At 30.8% G+C, this 16,133-nt stretch overlaps 1 protein-coding gene across 1 annotated transcript in view; it reads right to left on the reverse strand.

The window, feature by feature from the left end:
- Window positions 1-238: 238 nt before the first annotated feature.
- LOC106788502 (diacylglycerol kinase 1) overlaps window positions 239-16,133 on the reverse strand; it is an 82,404-nt gene continuing 66,509 nt past the window's right edge. The window contains exons 5-19 of the mRNA XM_014751815.1: window positions 15,600-15,734; window positions 14,388-14,607; window positions 12,271-12,432; window positions 6,872-6,994; window positions 5,905-5,954; window positions 4,717-4,791; window positions 4,342-4,579; window positions 3,599-3,804; window positions 3,309-3,482; window positions 2,715-3,012; window positions 2,471-2,595; window positions 2,095-2,382; window positions 1,787-1,988; window positions 1,529-1,710; window positions 239-1,337 (exon numbers count right to left, since the gene is read on the reverse strand). Of these exons, the coding sequence (XP_014607301.1) occupies window positions 1,248-1,337; window positions 1,529-1,710; window positions 1,787-1,988; window positions 2,095-2,382; window positions 2,471-2,595; window positions 2,715-3,012; window positions 3,309-3,482; window positions 3,599-3,804; window positions 4,342-4,579; window positions 4,717-4,791; window positions 5,905-5,954; window positions 6,872-6,994; window positions 12,271-12,432; window positions 14,388-14,607; window positions 15,600-15,734 (2,568 nt within the window). The 3' untranslated portion in view covers window positions 239-1,247. The remainder of the gene's footprint in view (window positions 1,338-1,528; window positions 1,711-1,786; window positions 1,989-2,094; window positions 2,383-2,470; window positions 2,596-2,714; window positions 3,013-3,308; window positions 3,483-3,598; window positions 3,805-4,341; window positions 4,580-4,716; window positions 4,792-5,904; window positions 5,955-6,871; window positions 6,995-12,270; window positions 12,433-14,387; window positions 14,608-15,599; window positions 15,735-16,133) is intronic.

Consider the following 16,133-nt stretch of genomic DNA (forward strand, 5'->3'; position numbering starts at 1 on the left):
TTATTATTAATATTATATATATATTTAATTTGTATATATTATTATTTATATATATTATATTTATTTATTATATATATACGTATAAAGACTTTGAATGATTAAATACAGCCAAATGTAATTCTCTTTTTATACATGATAATTATTTTATACCTCCTCAATCTCTATAATATATATTGAATTTGAAATTCCCAAAACTATTTGGCTGTATCTCTCTATAAGCACCCCTTCTTCCCTTCTCTTCTCATTCTCTCTCACTCTTTCTTTTTCTCTTTCTCGCTCACTTACATTTTCGACCTTTTCGATAAGCGCCCGTTTCCAAATCGATACTTAATTTTTTCAAGGTCAGTAGTCTTCTCCACATCTGGCATATATTATTCCCATTAACATAAATAATTGAAATCTCCTTTTATATTTATTCTAACATGTGTTCGACCCTTATAACCGATTAATTAATGTATGCAATTTGTGCTCCTAACGCATTATTTAATAAAATTACTATGCTACGTAATCTTATACTAAATTCGCCAATTTATTTAGCAATCGTAGGATACAGGCGCTTTCTTATCCTTTGATTATTTTTTTTTGTCATATTTTTAGCGAAAGATTATTTATACTGTTTTCTTTTCGAAGATCGGATTGTTGAGATAGGTAAAATAAAGAATTTGTTTTCTTTTCTTGTCTCACTTGGCGATCGACGAATCTATAAACGTCACGTTGTATGACATCCTAAATAACTAACATAAGACAAATAATTTTCTTTTTTTTTCTTTTTCTTTAATTAATTATTTAATTAACTTATTAATTATTATTATTTTTATTATTATTACTATTATTATTATTATTATTATTTTCAAAAATACTGTACATAAGAATACCTAAGCCATACGAATCCGATCGCTTCTTTACGAGCTCTTTCTCTTCTTCTTCTTCTTTTATTTTTTTCTTTCTTTTAATTGTTTTTATTTTTATTTTATTTTTTTCATTTTTTTTATTTCAAACGAGTTATCGAAGCGATAAAGTATGAATATACGATACGTAATGTTGCGATCGAACCTGTATCTCGTGTCGAAAATTGGGTAGAAAAAATAATAAATAGCTGAAGTTGTGTAGGAGGAACGATAAGACTAGGTAAAGACTGGATGAATGAGGGCTGGAAGAGGAAGAGGAGGAGGAGGAGGAGGAAGTGGTATAAAGAGATCTTCCTATTATCAGTTGTTATGTTTCTCTTGTTTTTTCGAAACGGTCGTTCATCTTCTTAAAAATCTAAAGAATCCTCTACTCTTGTCAGGTGCTGGTGCCATTAGCATCGGTACTTGATTTTTATGCGTTATATGTATCTGTAATCAGAATCAAAACGACCATACTTAAACGTTTCTCCAATTTAAAAAAAAAAAAAACAAATAAAAAGTGATCCTTCGCTGTTATTTATAAGATCAAATATTTTTCAGTTTGTTTTTTACATTGAACAAAAATATATCTACATATTGAAATAAAACGAATAGAAAATTAGTAATGTTTATGAACTTACAGTGCATGGACCTTGCATCCATGGTTCACCATCAATTTGCATGGGGAACCGTTTGGTCGTGATGATAGTCACGCTGCTACATTGAGCCAATCTTCTTCCAGAATTTCGTAACCCTGTTTTAACTTGGCCCATATGTAAACAGTCTTCCAATCCTATCACTTCTATAAGATTATCCCCGATATCTGTAGAAAATAATTTAAATTATTTATATAATTTAGAAATAAAAGGGGGGAATGAGATTACATTAGGACGACTTACCCTGTATCGCGGCTGTAAGGTCTACTGAATTAAAACTACTAGTGCTGAGTTCTTTGTCTGGTCTTTTCTTTCGTTTACCAAGGCGATGCCTTGCATGGTGTTCACCCCATAGGTTCGAACCTCCATGGGTGAAAGGAATGTTTAATAAAGCAACACCTTGTAGAGAAGGTCCGTGTGCCAAATCCAAAGGTGTACCGTCGCACTACAATTTATACAAATTAAATAACAATTTCATTTGATATTATCATCCATTGATAATAATAATAATAATAATAATAATAATAAATTAATGAATTATAAATACCTACAATTAATTCGAGATGTTCGTGAAGCTTTTTACAACTCGCGGCGAATTGTTCAGTCGTAGCATATTCGAAATACCACAATTTGTTCTTCATCCTGCTATTAAATTTTTCCGGATTTTTTTCCCTTTCAACGTGAAACTTGTTACAAATGGCAGCATCAACGCCAACGGAAAAATAATTATTGATAATATTGTAAGGTATACTGTCTTGATTAGGTTTCTTTTCTTCTTTCTGATCGAGTACTTCGATCTGCCAACGATCCATCATCACGGGTGTTGATTTCTCGATTTTCTGTAGTAAACAAGAAGATTTTTGAAAATTTGTATTAAAAATACTTGGAGTTCTTGGAAATAGAAATAGATCGGAGGTCTTTATTTACTTTGAGAACTTTGTAAATAGCTTCGCCCTCGTAGCCACCACCCCAACGTAAACATCTGGCAAGATCGTTACCAGTACCAAGTGGTATGACACCAACAGCAGGCTGATGGTCGAACTGCACTCGATCTAAATCGTTTAACACACACATAGACATACACTCACACATAAACTCCAACCATGATAGAATTCCCCGAAAGTGTTATCATCAAAGTGTTACCACCATTAATGGCAGCTAGTCAGCTTACCCATAGTTTCCAAAACCCAACCGACAGTACCATCGCCACCGCAACAAATTACCCTGAAGTTCTCGACATCTTTGAACATTTGCAAGCCTTGCATCGGTCCACCAATAGCTAAATTGTGTACCTGCCTAGGGTTCAGAATGTATTGAAATTTTCTCAGCATCCTTTCGCCTTGTCTACCTCCAGATTTTGGATTAATGAACACCAACAGCGGTACCGTATCTGGAGGTGGGGTTATTTGGAAGGACATTGCTGGTTGTTGACTTGACGAGCTACCACCACCGCAGCTTAAGAAACCACCCTGATGAAGAGGAATCTTTCGTACTCCAATCGCATCTAATCACAATCCCAATAGTCTATCCCAAATAGAAATGTGATCTTTTTATTGTCTTTTTTCTTTTAACGAATATAAATGATATTATAAATATGTATATCAATCAGAAGTATTTAATGGATGTATAATCACGATATTAACGCGCGTGTGATAGATATCAAAGTCACAGTTTTATTTGGGATGAAATATGTACGAGGTAGACTAATTAAAAAAAAAAAAAAATTTTTTTAAATATTACACTGATATTTTTATTTAACACTTACAGAACTGACGGACGAAGAATCCTGTCCATGTTTACTACCCCTTTTGCTATCCCTCGATAAAGATCTCTGTCTGTCCAATACGACTGGACAAATCGCTGTGGGTGGTAAAATGTGTACAGCATATTCGCCGAGGGTGCAGTCGGGTTTCACTTGCGAAACGCATCTGTTGTGAAGCTACAAAGTTACAATTGAACAGCCAATGTTTTTGATTGATCGAACGATCTCGTTTCAGTTTTAGAAAGTAACAAAAATTCAAATCTGCTCGAATTGGTATGAAAAAGCTTACTCACGGTTAGTTGACACCAACGGCAATGGAGTCCCGTGATTCCGTTGTAACTTTTAATGGTTTTTCTACACTTCGAACACTTCCCATGACAATTTCCCTCGACCCAATGATGTGTCATAGTTTGTGAAGTTTTTTTACTTTTTACATAGGTTGCAATGCACGATGCTGGTGCTCTTTGTACGCATCTTTCGTGGACAGTATATTTGCAAACTTAAATAAGAAAAAAATTATGCAATAAATAAATAAATAATTTCGTTAAAAAATAGTTGTGTGCTATTTATATGATCAGTATTTTAAATAGATGGTCAGTATTTATAATAAAATATTAATATATATTCTGCATCAATATGGAGCAACCCTCATGCAATCCTACCCCTATTATAAATATGAATCATTTATCTTTTTAAACACTGATAAAAAAAGTAAAAATGTTAAGAATAACTGCTATTTATATGATTGATATAATAAATAAAATATAAGTATGCTCTGTATTAATAGGATGCAATCTTGACGCAATCCTACCCTTATTATAAACAGTGAAAATATATTTTTTAAAATACTGATAAAATAAATAAAAGTATTTAAAATAGCTGCTATTAATATGATCAGTATTTATAATATTCAATATAATGCAACCTTAACGTAATCTTTTATCCAAATAAAATATATAAAAGTGCCAAAAAATAATATCTTTCAAATTCGATAACAAAAATGAATATTAATTCAATGAGAAAGAGAAATGCTTACAAACACAACAGAGCCCTTTCTTTCCAAGTCCGACTAACATGTTCAAGCAGAGATTGCAATAAGCGGGTTTGCTGAAGTGCTTCAATCTCCACAAATGATTTCCATCCTCTTTCACGTGAGAATCGAGACCAAGGAGAACTAACAATGGAATTGTCGTTAATCCACCCCTCTTCCATTCCTCCAAGGACACCGTACCATCCGAATCGTAATCGATCTCTACCATCATGTCTTGTAATATCTAGAAAAACCGGTTGTTCGTTCGTTCTTTAAACTCTCTTGAACAATCCTTCTCCTTCTCCTCCTCCTCCTCTTCTTCCTTCTCTTCATTTTTTCGGATAATAATCGACAAACTTTTTCTCATTATTTTCTACTCACCGGTTTTAATTCGCTAACATCCCAACCGAGATATTCAGCCACGTTCATCATTTGATTCACGATACAGTCCATTTCCTACACCAACAAATTTTATCACAATGTTTATTATAATAATATTATAATTATTATTATTAATCAGTCGAATGAGAGATAATAATGTTAACACGTTCCCTGCCAGACCGTTTTTTGAAGACTTTATGTTTAAGTTGCATGGTGCGTATGTGCCTAACGCTATACATTTGTTTCTGGCGTATGCCTTTTTGTTCTGGCTTGAACGGAAAGTTCAGCGTGAAGCGTATACGTCCCACGTGGCAGGGAACGTGTTAATTAATTCTTTTTTAACACTGGAAAAAAATTGCAAAAGACAAAATCAAACAATTTTCCATAGAACACTATTATGCTTTGCTTAACATGATTTCGATGCAATACGAATTCATCGTGTTTAGATTATTATCATTATTATTATTAAAATATCGATGTCATTTTTTGTGGGATGAAATTAAACGCGTTTTATTAACATCGTTGAATGTTTACAAATGATTCTGAAAAGAAGTAACAAGAGATAATGTTTGGTTACTTGTAAATTCTACTACTACACAACCACCACCACCAATACCACTAGTAGTTCTGCTATCTGATGCAGAAACTTATTCGAGTAGTATAGTACTATGTATCCATAAAGTACGTGCTTTTACGATGGCATGCAACCTGGGTAATTACTTGTTGGAGAATATATTGTATATAGAGGGAAGGAAACCATACGTATTTGTACACACGTGTGCTGTTCGTAAGGTAAACTCGTAAAATAAATGGGATCAATTCTAATTCGGTTTATACTATTTAAGTTGACCTAAAACAATTTGAACAAAGTTTCCCAAAAACATCGAAACTTACTAAATAAACATTTGGAATAATTTACAATTAAATTAATAATGGAAGGGCGGGGGTGTATATAAGAGTAGGTTGAAAAGTTTTGAGCCTCGACAAACAAACTTCTATTTTATTTTAATACAAAAGTGTAAGTTTGACCGACAACAAATTGTTTCTATGTTGAGTCAAAACTTTTCAAACCCACTAACATACATAATATTATATATAGAATTTCACGTTTTCTTAAATTTTTAGTTTCAATTTGCTTTCCTCGAAAAAATATGTTCACCAATCAACGATAAGAAATTTTTTACTTACGTTCTTATCAAGTACGCCATTCCCATCTGTATCGTAGAGCCGGAACATGACTGGAATATACAAAATTATAAATATTATATATATGTGCATATACGTGAAAAAAAATGTCAACGACTAGGACTCCTCCAATATCGAAAAGTGATGTGCAACAAGTTGCAATCTGTACGTGTGAGTTGTTCATATAATAATTGTGTGTTCACGTATGATCTTTCCGGTGGAAAATATTGAGAGTAACGATGACATTTTAACGATTACATGTAGATAGGTATAATACGTGCATTTTTTTCTTTTTTTTATATTCAATTTCGTGAAAGTATTAAGATTGTTTGATTAGTCATGTCGTAATGTTTCCATGTTTGTATATTAATTAATAATAGTATTTTTTTTATTGAAAATATTTTGTTATTTCAGTCTAAATAAATAATAAAGTATGTTGTATTTTGAGTTGACAAAATATTTGTTATTTTATATTTTTGAATAAATAACACTATAGTAATTTTTTATTTGAAAATTCTTGGTATCTCGTATCTAAATATTTAAATAAACAACACTATTAGTATATTTTTATTGAACATATTAAGTATTTTTATATTTTAATTAAACAAAATCCTAATATTTTTTATATTTTTGCACATTCTGACGTTACTGTTTATTATAATACTCAATCTAATAGAATAAAAAAAGATAAAATAATAAAAATTCCCAAGCTACTTTTTTTTGCGACCTTGTCAATCATATTACACACGCTTAGTTAGATGGATGATTAGAAAAATAACATCACGTTAGATCTTTCGATTACGTCACGGTAAAAAAAAGTAAGTAAGAAAGAATAGAAAAGAAAAATAAATAGAAATGACTGTGGTAGAGTGAAGAGAAAATCACGAATAAGAGTGGAAGGACTCTTTTGCTAAATTTGTAAGATAAATTTAGTGAGAGAGAGAGAGAGAGTAACGTTCAAAGTACTTACACTCTAATTTGTCTTCTGGTCTGCCTGCTTCCAAGAGAGAAAGGTAGCAAACTATATCTTTTAAGCTGACCTTAACTGAATGGACATCTATCGTACTTTGCTTTCTAACAAGATGTCTCATCTCTGCAAAAGAAGAAAACACACAAAATCAAAAAGGATAAATCGTTTATAAGAAATTCGTTTTAACTTGTAATATTAACGGAGATATATAATCTTGAGAAATAATTTTTTTTTTTATTTTTCCAAGAACAAAAATGCACGAATTTTTTACCCCCTTTTTTTTTATTGTACTTGTATTTTTATTAGATCGTTGAATATCAAAGCACGTTCGAGGATCATCGGAAAAATTGTATCGCTTCGAGGACAGATTACTATATTTATCTGTTCGTACACAAGGTGTGTATGTGTGTGTGTATATGTGTGATGTGTAATTTTGTGATTTTTTTTCTTTTGAAATCTTCGATATCTTTAAATGTTGGAATGATATTTTTCAAGTACACATTTTAGATGGCTCTCACCCTCTTCTCTGTCTCTGTCTGTCTGTCTGTCTGTCTGTCTGTCTCTCTCTCTCTGTCTCTCTCTGTAAGTGTTTATACATACACATGTATATACATTGTTCTTATTATAACTCGAAATAATATCTATTTCAGTCGATTCGTGACATAGCCGTTTGTATTTCTGTAGCTTTCGAAAAGAACGAAACATTTATACTTGCGTTGAACTTAGTTTGCTGCCAAATCGGTTCATCTCATTGTTATCTTTTATTTTTATTACTATATACGCATAAATTAAGATTTGAAAAAAAAAAAAAAAAAAAAAAAAAAACGAAGAATTTATTAATCAAACAAATGAAGCTCTTAATCGTTGAATAATTTTTTCTTTCATTCTTTATCGTATTGTATTTGCAATATTTAATACAATTGGTTAATAAATTAATTTATTTTAATAAGAAAAAATTGTTGTTTTGTTTTTTTTTTTTCTTTAAAGTTGAACTCGCGAGAGTATAAATTTCTTCTTAGTGGTGGTGGTGGTGGTCGTGTGATCGATCCTTAGATTCGGAATATTTATTTTTGAAAATTCGCGATGCTAATAACGTAGATGATTTCGTACGGCGACGATTTAAGCTAAAAATAATTTTTCGTCATACCTAGTCTGTGCTAACGGGACTCTTATGTCTGTCAAATGCTATACTTCCGTAATTTTATTAAGTAATATTTCAATTCACAATAAGATAGAAAGAAATAGAGAAGGAGAGAGAAAGAGAGAGAGAGAGAGAGTGAAAGTACAGTAAAATGCATAAAATAATTCGACATTAAATTCGAATTTTGATATTCACAATTTACGAACCTTCTTTCAGTAAATAGCCAGGTACATTTTGCAATCCTATCAAAAATTTTCTTTTGAGAACCATATTGTTCAAATTATCACCAAAAAAAAAACAACACCACGATTTTTAACAATCAATTTAAATACATAAACAATCCTCTATAATTAAAATTTCACGATTGTCTAGCAACACATTTTTACAATATAATATTTCTAACATCATAATTTATGTTATTGTATGTAATTAAGATAAAATATAAAAAAGATTAAAAAAAAAAATACGCTGTGATAGACTAACGACAAAAAAAATTATTAACGAGACGATAATTAAGAAAAAAAAAAACAAATTGGGATAAAATTTTGAGATCGTTCTATTTTCTTTTTTTTAATTTTGTTTTTTCTTTACACCCCTAAGAGAAATGGCCAAATAATTTGATTTAACAGTTATAACAAAGGCAAAAGCGAAATGATACGCGATTAAATGAACTAACGCGAAAGTAGCAACAATCGCAGCTGTAACAACAACGACAATAGTAGAATAACAGTAGGATTCCGGTAACACTTGTTGCTTCTAGTGCACCTCGAGAATTACTGAGCGTGGCGAAAGCTCGGTCAGGATACAACAAGCAAGGTTTCGAGGCAAACGACGTCATTTATACCGAATGACACCGTACGCGTAGGAGCTATTTCGAGGAGTCCGCCAGAGGCGTGTGAAAACGTCTCTGATATACACATACATAAACACGCAGAAACGTACACGCACACATGCATTTAATCGCAATCAATTAAGAGATTAATTTTTCTTTTTTCTTTTTTTTAACGTTCAATTTTTTCACATCCACGCTAAATGAAAATTTGTCACGCTACTGAGTTCAAGGACGTGACAGGTTATATTTAAATAAATTATTTTCACAATGTTAATTAAAATTCTCTAGATGATCACCTCCTGAAAATAAAGATCAATTAATTTTTTTTTTTTTTTTTTTTTTTTTTCGTATCTATCGAAATAAAATTTATACGATTCAGGGATTGTTGTTGGAAACTTTTACAAGCGTATTCACTGGACAGTTGATCTAATAAAAGAGAGAGAGAGAGAGATCACATTGATATGATTAATTATTTTTATTAATAAATTTAACGAGAGTACTACGATAAAATTTGTTACATTTCTATCACGTTCGATTATTATCAAACGAATAATTTCCATGTTCATAAGGAATATAAACTGTTAAATATGAAATCATTCTTGATTTGTTTATTCAAAGAAACGCGGAAATAAACTCTAGACAAGTTCGTGTGGAGGGTATTCCTAAAATGTCGTGACATTTTGTAAAGATCAACTCGTTTGTGTACATAAGGTTGTTAAAAGCGAAAATTAGAAATAGACACTTCTATTTCCTGTATTTTCACGTGAAAGATAAATGTATATATAGATATATATATATTTATATCGGAAAAAAATCAATTCGAACTTCACTCGGCCACTATTGCGAAAGACTTTGATGAACATCTGGATTCTATAATTCAAACATACTACTCTTTTATAATTATATTCTTACTATAGGAGAGACCTTGCGAAAAAATAATCGATAAAAGTATAAAATCACGTAAGATAAGTTAAAATTGTTCGATTTTCTTATACGATAGGGTAATACCTAAATATAGTAATATTCTAAATACCACTTTAAAAATGGTCAGATGATACAAAAAAACAATGAAAAGAAAAACAAAGACATTCGAAACACGTGTCCCATTTGTTTTCTAAATTATAGCCAATTTTTTGTGTACAAATAATTAGGGATAGTTTATCTTCATAGAAAATACTCGAAATGGCCATTCCCTCCCCCGCGGGTTTGTATTCAAGCTTACAGTAAGTTGCATCATCGAATTTCGCAGTCCTTTCGAAATTCCTGATACGCGTCGAATTCGTTGACAGCTTTCTCGTACACGTCCTCGAAGTTCTTCGATCTTTGATAACGGGTGTCGAATACGCAATAGTTTTCAAAATGAGTCCAGAATTTAAAATCAAATTATGCGCTTGTAACTTTTCAATACACTGCAAATAGAAAATAATGGAATATTTCTAGTAAAAGAATCGAATTAATTTTACGAATGAAATTTAATTAAAACAAAACATGTGGGTATATCAATGAGAATAAAAAATATCGACAAGACCTAGAGCATCGTTTAGAAATACGAACCGAAAATGATCATTTCTCGAACATTTTCTAAGAAGATAAGTTATCGTAAATCATTGGAACATAAAAGTTGTTATATGTATTTTTCAAAATGCACACTTCAGTGGTAGTTTATTATTCCTTATGATGATAGTTTACTATTTCCCTAGATAAAACAAATAAAATACTATATTTCTCTGATTTATGTTTTCAAAGTAAAGAAGCTCACATTCGTTAAAAACATTTCGTATCTCTTTACTTTTACAAATGCAATCCCTTATATATATATATAATCCCATATATATAAATATATGTTGGTCGTATTTTAACGATTTTTCTTATCCTGGAAAAAATAAAAAGAATCAAATTGTATGCGTTCCTCTATATCGATAAACATTATTTTTTTTTTGTTCTTTTTTCTTATATTACTTTTTTTATTTTTTTTTTTTTTTTTTTTTCATACGAAATTTGTCTGTAAATTGTAAATAATTTGTATAATGAAAATGTAATAAAAATGTGACAACACTTGTGCGATTAAATGAAATGAATGATTAACGAGGGGGATTAAGGAGGGTGGTGGGGTTGACAGATTACTCATAGAAATGATTTTGTTAGAGTTAATTTTAAATGAAAATAAATATATTCGATATATCGAGTATGTGTGTGTGTGTATAAGGAAATCGATCGATTAAAATATCTGAACGAACGGTTGTAATATCCGCGTAAATGTATCGAGAATATATCCAAGGGTGGTTATGGAAAGGGGGAATCGAGTTTTATGGAGCCAAGCCATTTATTTTACGAGGGCGTATTGTTTGGCGAAACCTTCGCGTTACGATTTTATCGTCAGTGGCTACGTTCTAAACGTAATGAGCTACACTTACGAGCTGAATCTTGGATCATAAATTGACTAACGACCATTCCAATTCTTCTTCTACCTTTACAAGAAAATAAACTCTTACAATTATCTTTGAACATGATACATTTAAAGGATTTTTACACCACCTTCTTTTGCTACTCGGAAGAAAATATCATAACGAGAAATATTGTTCTTTTTTTTTTTTTTTTTAATGCAACTTTCAAGCAGCATCACTCCCTTCTCCTTCCACCCCACACCTCTCAGACATCACCACCCTTGATCCGTGGCAGATCACGGCTGAGTTATGCTACTTGAAAAAGTTTCATCAAAAGTTTTTAGATTAGTGATATTTATTCAAGTTAGTTTTTAGAAATTTAGTAATTATTTATTTGAATAACAGAGATATTCGGATTAAAAAAAACAAAAAGAAATGACTTCAATTAAAAAAAAAAAAAAAAAGAAAAGAAAGAAAAACAATTTGACACGTACGATTGTTTTCTTAAATCACAAGAGTCAAAACAATTAAATTATTTATTTTTTACTATACCATACACACAGTGGAGTTTATTTAAAAAGAATTAATTGACACAATTGTATGACCCTATTTTCTTGCTTACGAAAAAAAAAACTTTAAAGTTCAAATACAATATATTAAAAGAAATATTTCTAAAACACAAATTTTTTTTTTAAACATAAGATCGATAGAAATTCGAAACGAACGTAAGAGAATGAGAAAGAGGAAACGGATATTGCTAGAAGTAATCGATATATTGTCGAATTATTGTATTTCTATGTTTGGTATGCTACACGTATATCCTAATGGGAAACCATCAGTGGAAAACCAATGTCGAGAATCATTCGCTAGAAAGACTATGGTCAATGTTGAAATCGATGGTATTGTACATTCTCTCTCTCTCTCTCTCTCTCTCTCTCTCTCTCTCTCTCTCTCTCTCTCTCTCTCTTCCTAATTCTCTCTCATTCTATTCCGTTTCTGTCTCCCCCGTTTTCTATTTATCGTATTTCTATCTTATTCCTACCTTCCAATTTCCCGTTGTTGACGAGAAGCGAATTGTTCGACTTCCTAGACGAATTTCGTGACATTTGGCTGTGACTTGGACTGCTGTCGGTGCTTTTCTTTTCAAGAACGTCGTGGCAACTGTAGGATGTCCTTGTTACCGTCAACATTGGATGTACGCTTCCTGTAACGTAACGTCAAGTTAAACATCAAATCGATAGGAAGAATAGAAATTCGAATAGAAATTCTTTCTTTAATGTAAGTCTTCGATAAAAATGTTACGGAAGACTTTGACGTAGGTGTAATCGAAGTGAAACGAAAAAAAAGGGAGAAAGAAGAGTGTGTGTGTGTGAGAGAGAGAGAGAGAGAGAGAGAGATAAACATATCCAAACAAAGTCACCCTTATTTTAACTTCAATCGACGATATATCATCATCGACAAAGTTTAAATCAAAAACAATTTTTTTGTGGTCCAACAGGTAAGAAATTAAATCTTTGACAAATCATACTTCTCTTTCGTTTCAACAAGATTAAAAAATAAAATTCAATTACTAATTGTACGAAATATTTATATTTTTGTTCTTTTTTAAATAAATTTATACAATGATAACGACGAGAGACGTTGTGTTATATGGGCGTGTGTATAGTTTTACGGTGTACGTATAAAAATCTGATACGTTATATAAAACTAACTTTCTGTTATATTGACTTACAAAGTTGTAACCATGAACAGAGAGATTTATCTTTTATTTGGGTGAAAATTATTTAGATTATACGTACGAACACGTCAGAAAATTTTATATAAATACATATATATATATGTATATATTATTTTGAAATTGTTCCAACCATAACGTAAGATATATGAAAGATAAAATACGAAACATATATTGTATTCTCTTGCAACGGTTAAATAATATATATATAATTTTAAAGAAAGAAATTATATTTCGAAAGATTTCCCTCGAGACGAGATTAATATAAAGGGAAATGAAGAAAACAAAAATAAAATGAAAAATATAACAAAAGTATTGAACATTGAAAAGATATTAACGAGATCGGCAACGTTCGAGTGCTGCTGATCTTCGTAAGGAATAACAATCAAATTCCAGGATACTGATCATTGTCGAGAAAAACGATGAAAGAAAGGAAGCATGAAAAGAAGATAAAAAAAAAAAGAAAACAAAAAAAGGAAAAAAGGGAGGAAAATTGAAAACGTCGTCGACTCTCAATACGATAATACCTGACATCATTGTTATTTTTCCCGTTGACCTATTTTAAGAGGATGGGTAAAAGATGGGTTGAAATACTACTTCTAGTAACGGTGTTAGTGGTGTTAGTGACAATACTAGTGTTGGTGGTGGTGATGCTGATGGTAGGGTAAGATCGAAGGATTTCCCTTGTCCTAAACGAAAATACGACAACGCCTCCTGACATTTAAAGCTTGAGAGGAAAACCGTAGTAGCTTCCTATTCTACTATCCGTTTTTTTTCTTTCTTTCTTTTTTTCTTTTTTTGTTTTCTTTCCTTTCTTAATCGTCAGAAGAGATTCACCTATTTTATTAACCCCATCACTTCTATCACTCGCATTTCCCTTACAATCAGATTTCCAATTTATCCGTTATATCTTTCCATTCTAATTTGTGTGTAGTTTTCTTTTTCTTTTATATTTTATTATTTATTTTTTTTTGTGTAGAATTTTTACGCGTACTGATTGTTACTACGTGTATCCGATTATTTATTTTTTTTCTGTCCTTATAAATTACAAACAATGCTGATTAATATAAATATATTTGGAAAATATTTCTTATGACAAATTTCTCTATTCAAATGCTAGTAATAATCATTTTGTTTCTTATCAATAGAATAATATAACGAACGAATTAAGAAATTGATATTGATCAACGTATAAAAAAAAAATATAATCGAGTATGAAGGAACAAAAAAAGGAAAATAATATCACACCTTTTATTTTGATACGAGTACGCACGCGAAAAACGAAAATGAAAATACAAATTTTGATTATTATTAAAGTATTATCATAGCTACTCGTCTTCAATGTAATATCAAAGTAGATATCTATTTTGAAAGGTAGAAAATCGAAGGAAGAAGAAATGCGACATAGAAATTCATGGAATTACCAGTTCGTGTTCTTGACGAGGCTTCGCTCTCGGTTCTGTGGTGTCCCAGAGCTTGCAGCTTTTCCGTAAGTCCATGAATTTTGTCGACCAACGAGGAACTACCAACGTGGCTATCAGTGCTTGTTCCTCCTGGTAATCCGGTGCTGTTCACGTTACTGCTCGAAGTTGTGTGAGAAGTAATCGCTGCGCATGCAGTCGTTGACGACAGCACAGCCATTTCCTAAAAAAAAAAAAAATAAAAATAATAATACTACTACTATTAAAAATAAAAATAAAAATACTTGTACTTGTATTCACATTTTTTAAACAAAACGTTTCCTTCAATATTTTGTAATATATTTGTATATATAGGGGAATATATTTTTGATATATATAAAAAATAATTTGTTAGTATATTAAATAAAATAGGTCAGTATTAAATATTAACTATTAACGTATTATATTATTTATTATATTGAATACTGATATCAAAAATATATTTCGAAATATTTATTCAATAAATAGCACTCCTCCCCCTCATATACTCCATTTAAAAAAATAATATTTTACTTCCTTTTTCTTATACTCTCGTTAACCAATATATTATCTTTATATTTTATTTATGTTCCGTTGTTTTGTTTCCGTGTTCTTTTTTTTTTCTTTTGATTTTTCCTGGTCAAGAATAACCCACCATTGATCCAACTCCGATCCGATTTATACGATTTTAAAAATCAGAAGGGTCGTATTTAGGAAAAATCCCCTTCGATTTCCTTTTTCCGTTCGAATAAATTTTCTCCTACAACCCTATTTATCTCTTACCCCTCTTTTCTGTATTTTTTTTTTTCTTTCTTTCCTTTCTTTTTTCTTTCCCCCCTATCATAAAGTCTTCCGACATGTGGATACGATACGTAATCCAAATTCAATCCGTTCATCGAGCCAGAAAAACCCTTTAATCTTTTTAATTTACGCGAGTACGAAAGAAAATCTCGACGGACGTTTTGTCGATCGTTCACGTTTTGACGGATAAAAATTCAACAAAATTTTTACAATCAAAGAATATCATTTTCCATTATCGATTTTCGTTCATTCATTCATTCATTTTTAATATTAATTGAAAATATTTCGAAAGATTGAATTTTTGGCATGAAAATAGTAGAAACTTTTCATGCAAAGCATCAAAGGGATCACTTATATTTATAAGTATATACAAGTTATGGTTGTTTTATGACTTACCTTAAAGGCTTTGCCATCGACAACACGGGGATCCTTTTTAACAAACGAGAGAAAAAGGTGACGCGACAATTCATCGGGTGTCGCGACTTCGAGGTAGGTGTCCAGAAATTTTCTAAAACCATCGTAGTCGATGTCCTGTAAACATAAAACACGTTCCTATATGAAAAGCAAATTCTAAGTAAACAAACAAACACAAAATATTCTTCGATATATAAATACGAATAATAATAAAAAAAAAATAAACAAAAAACACATAATTCATTACACACACACACACACACACACTTTAATGCATTTTAGTATTTTTTGTTTGTTTTTTTTTGTTAAATACAATCAATCATATATGAGAAAAAGATTATTAGTCAAAGATATAATTAATCTATCTCTTGAAAAACTTTCTCTTGCGAATAAATTCTATCTAATTGCTATATTTTCAAGAAACTCCTCTCTCCTCTTAATCATACCAAATAAACTTTTAAATCTCGCTTAACGATGCGTATAATGAATCTATGCAAAAAAAAAAAAAAAAAAAAA

This window comes from Polistes canadensis, unplaced genomic scaffold (genome assembly GCF_001313835.1).
Source record: "Polistes canadensis isolate GaletaPanama2010 unplaced genomic scaffold, ASM131383v1 scaffold_141, whole genome shotgun sequence".
NCBI lineage: Eukaryota > Metazoa > Arthropoda > Insecta > Hymenoptera > Vespidae > Polistes > Polistes canadensis.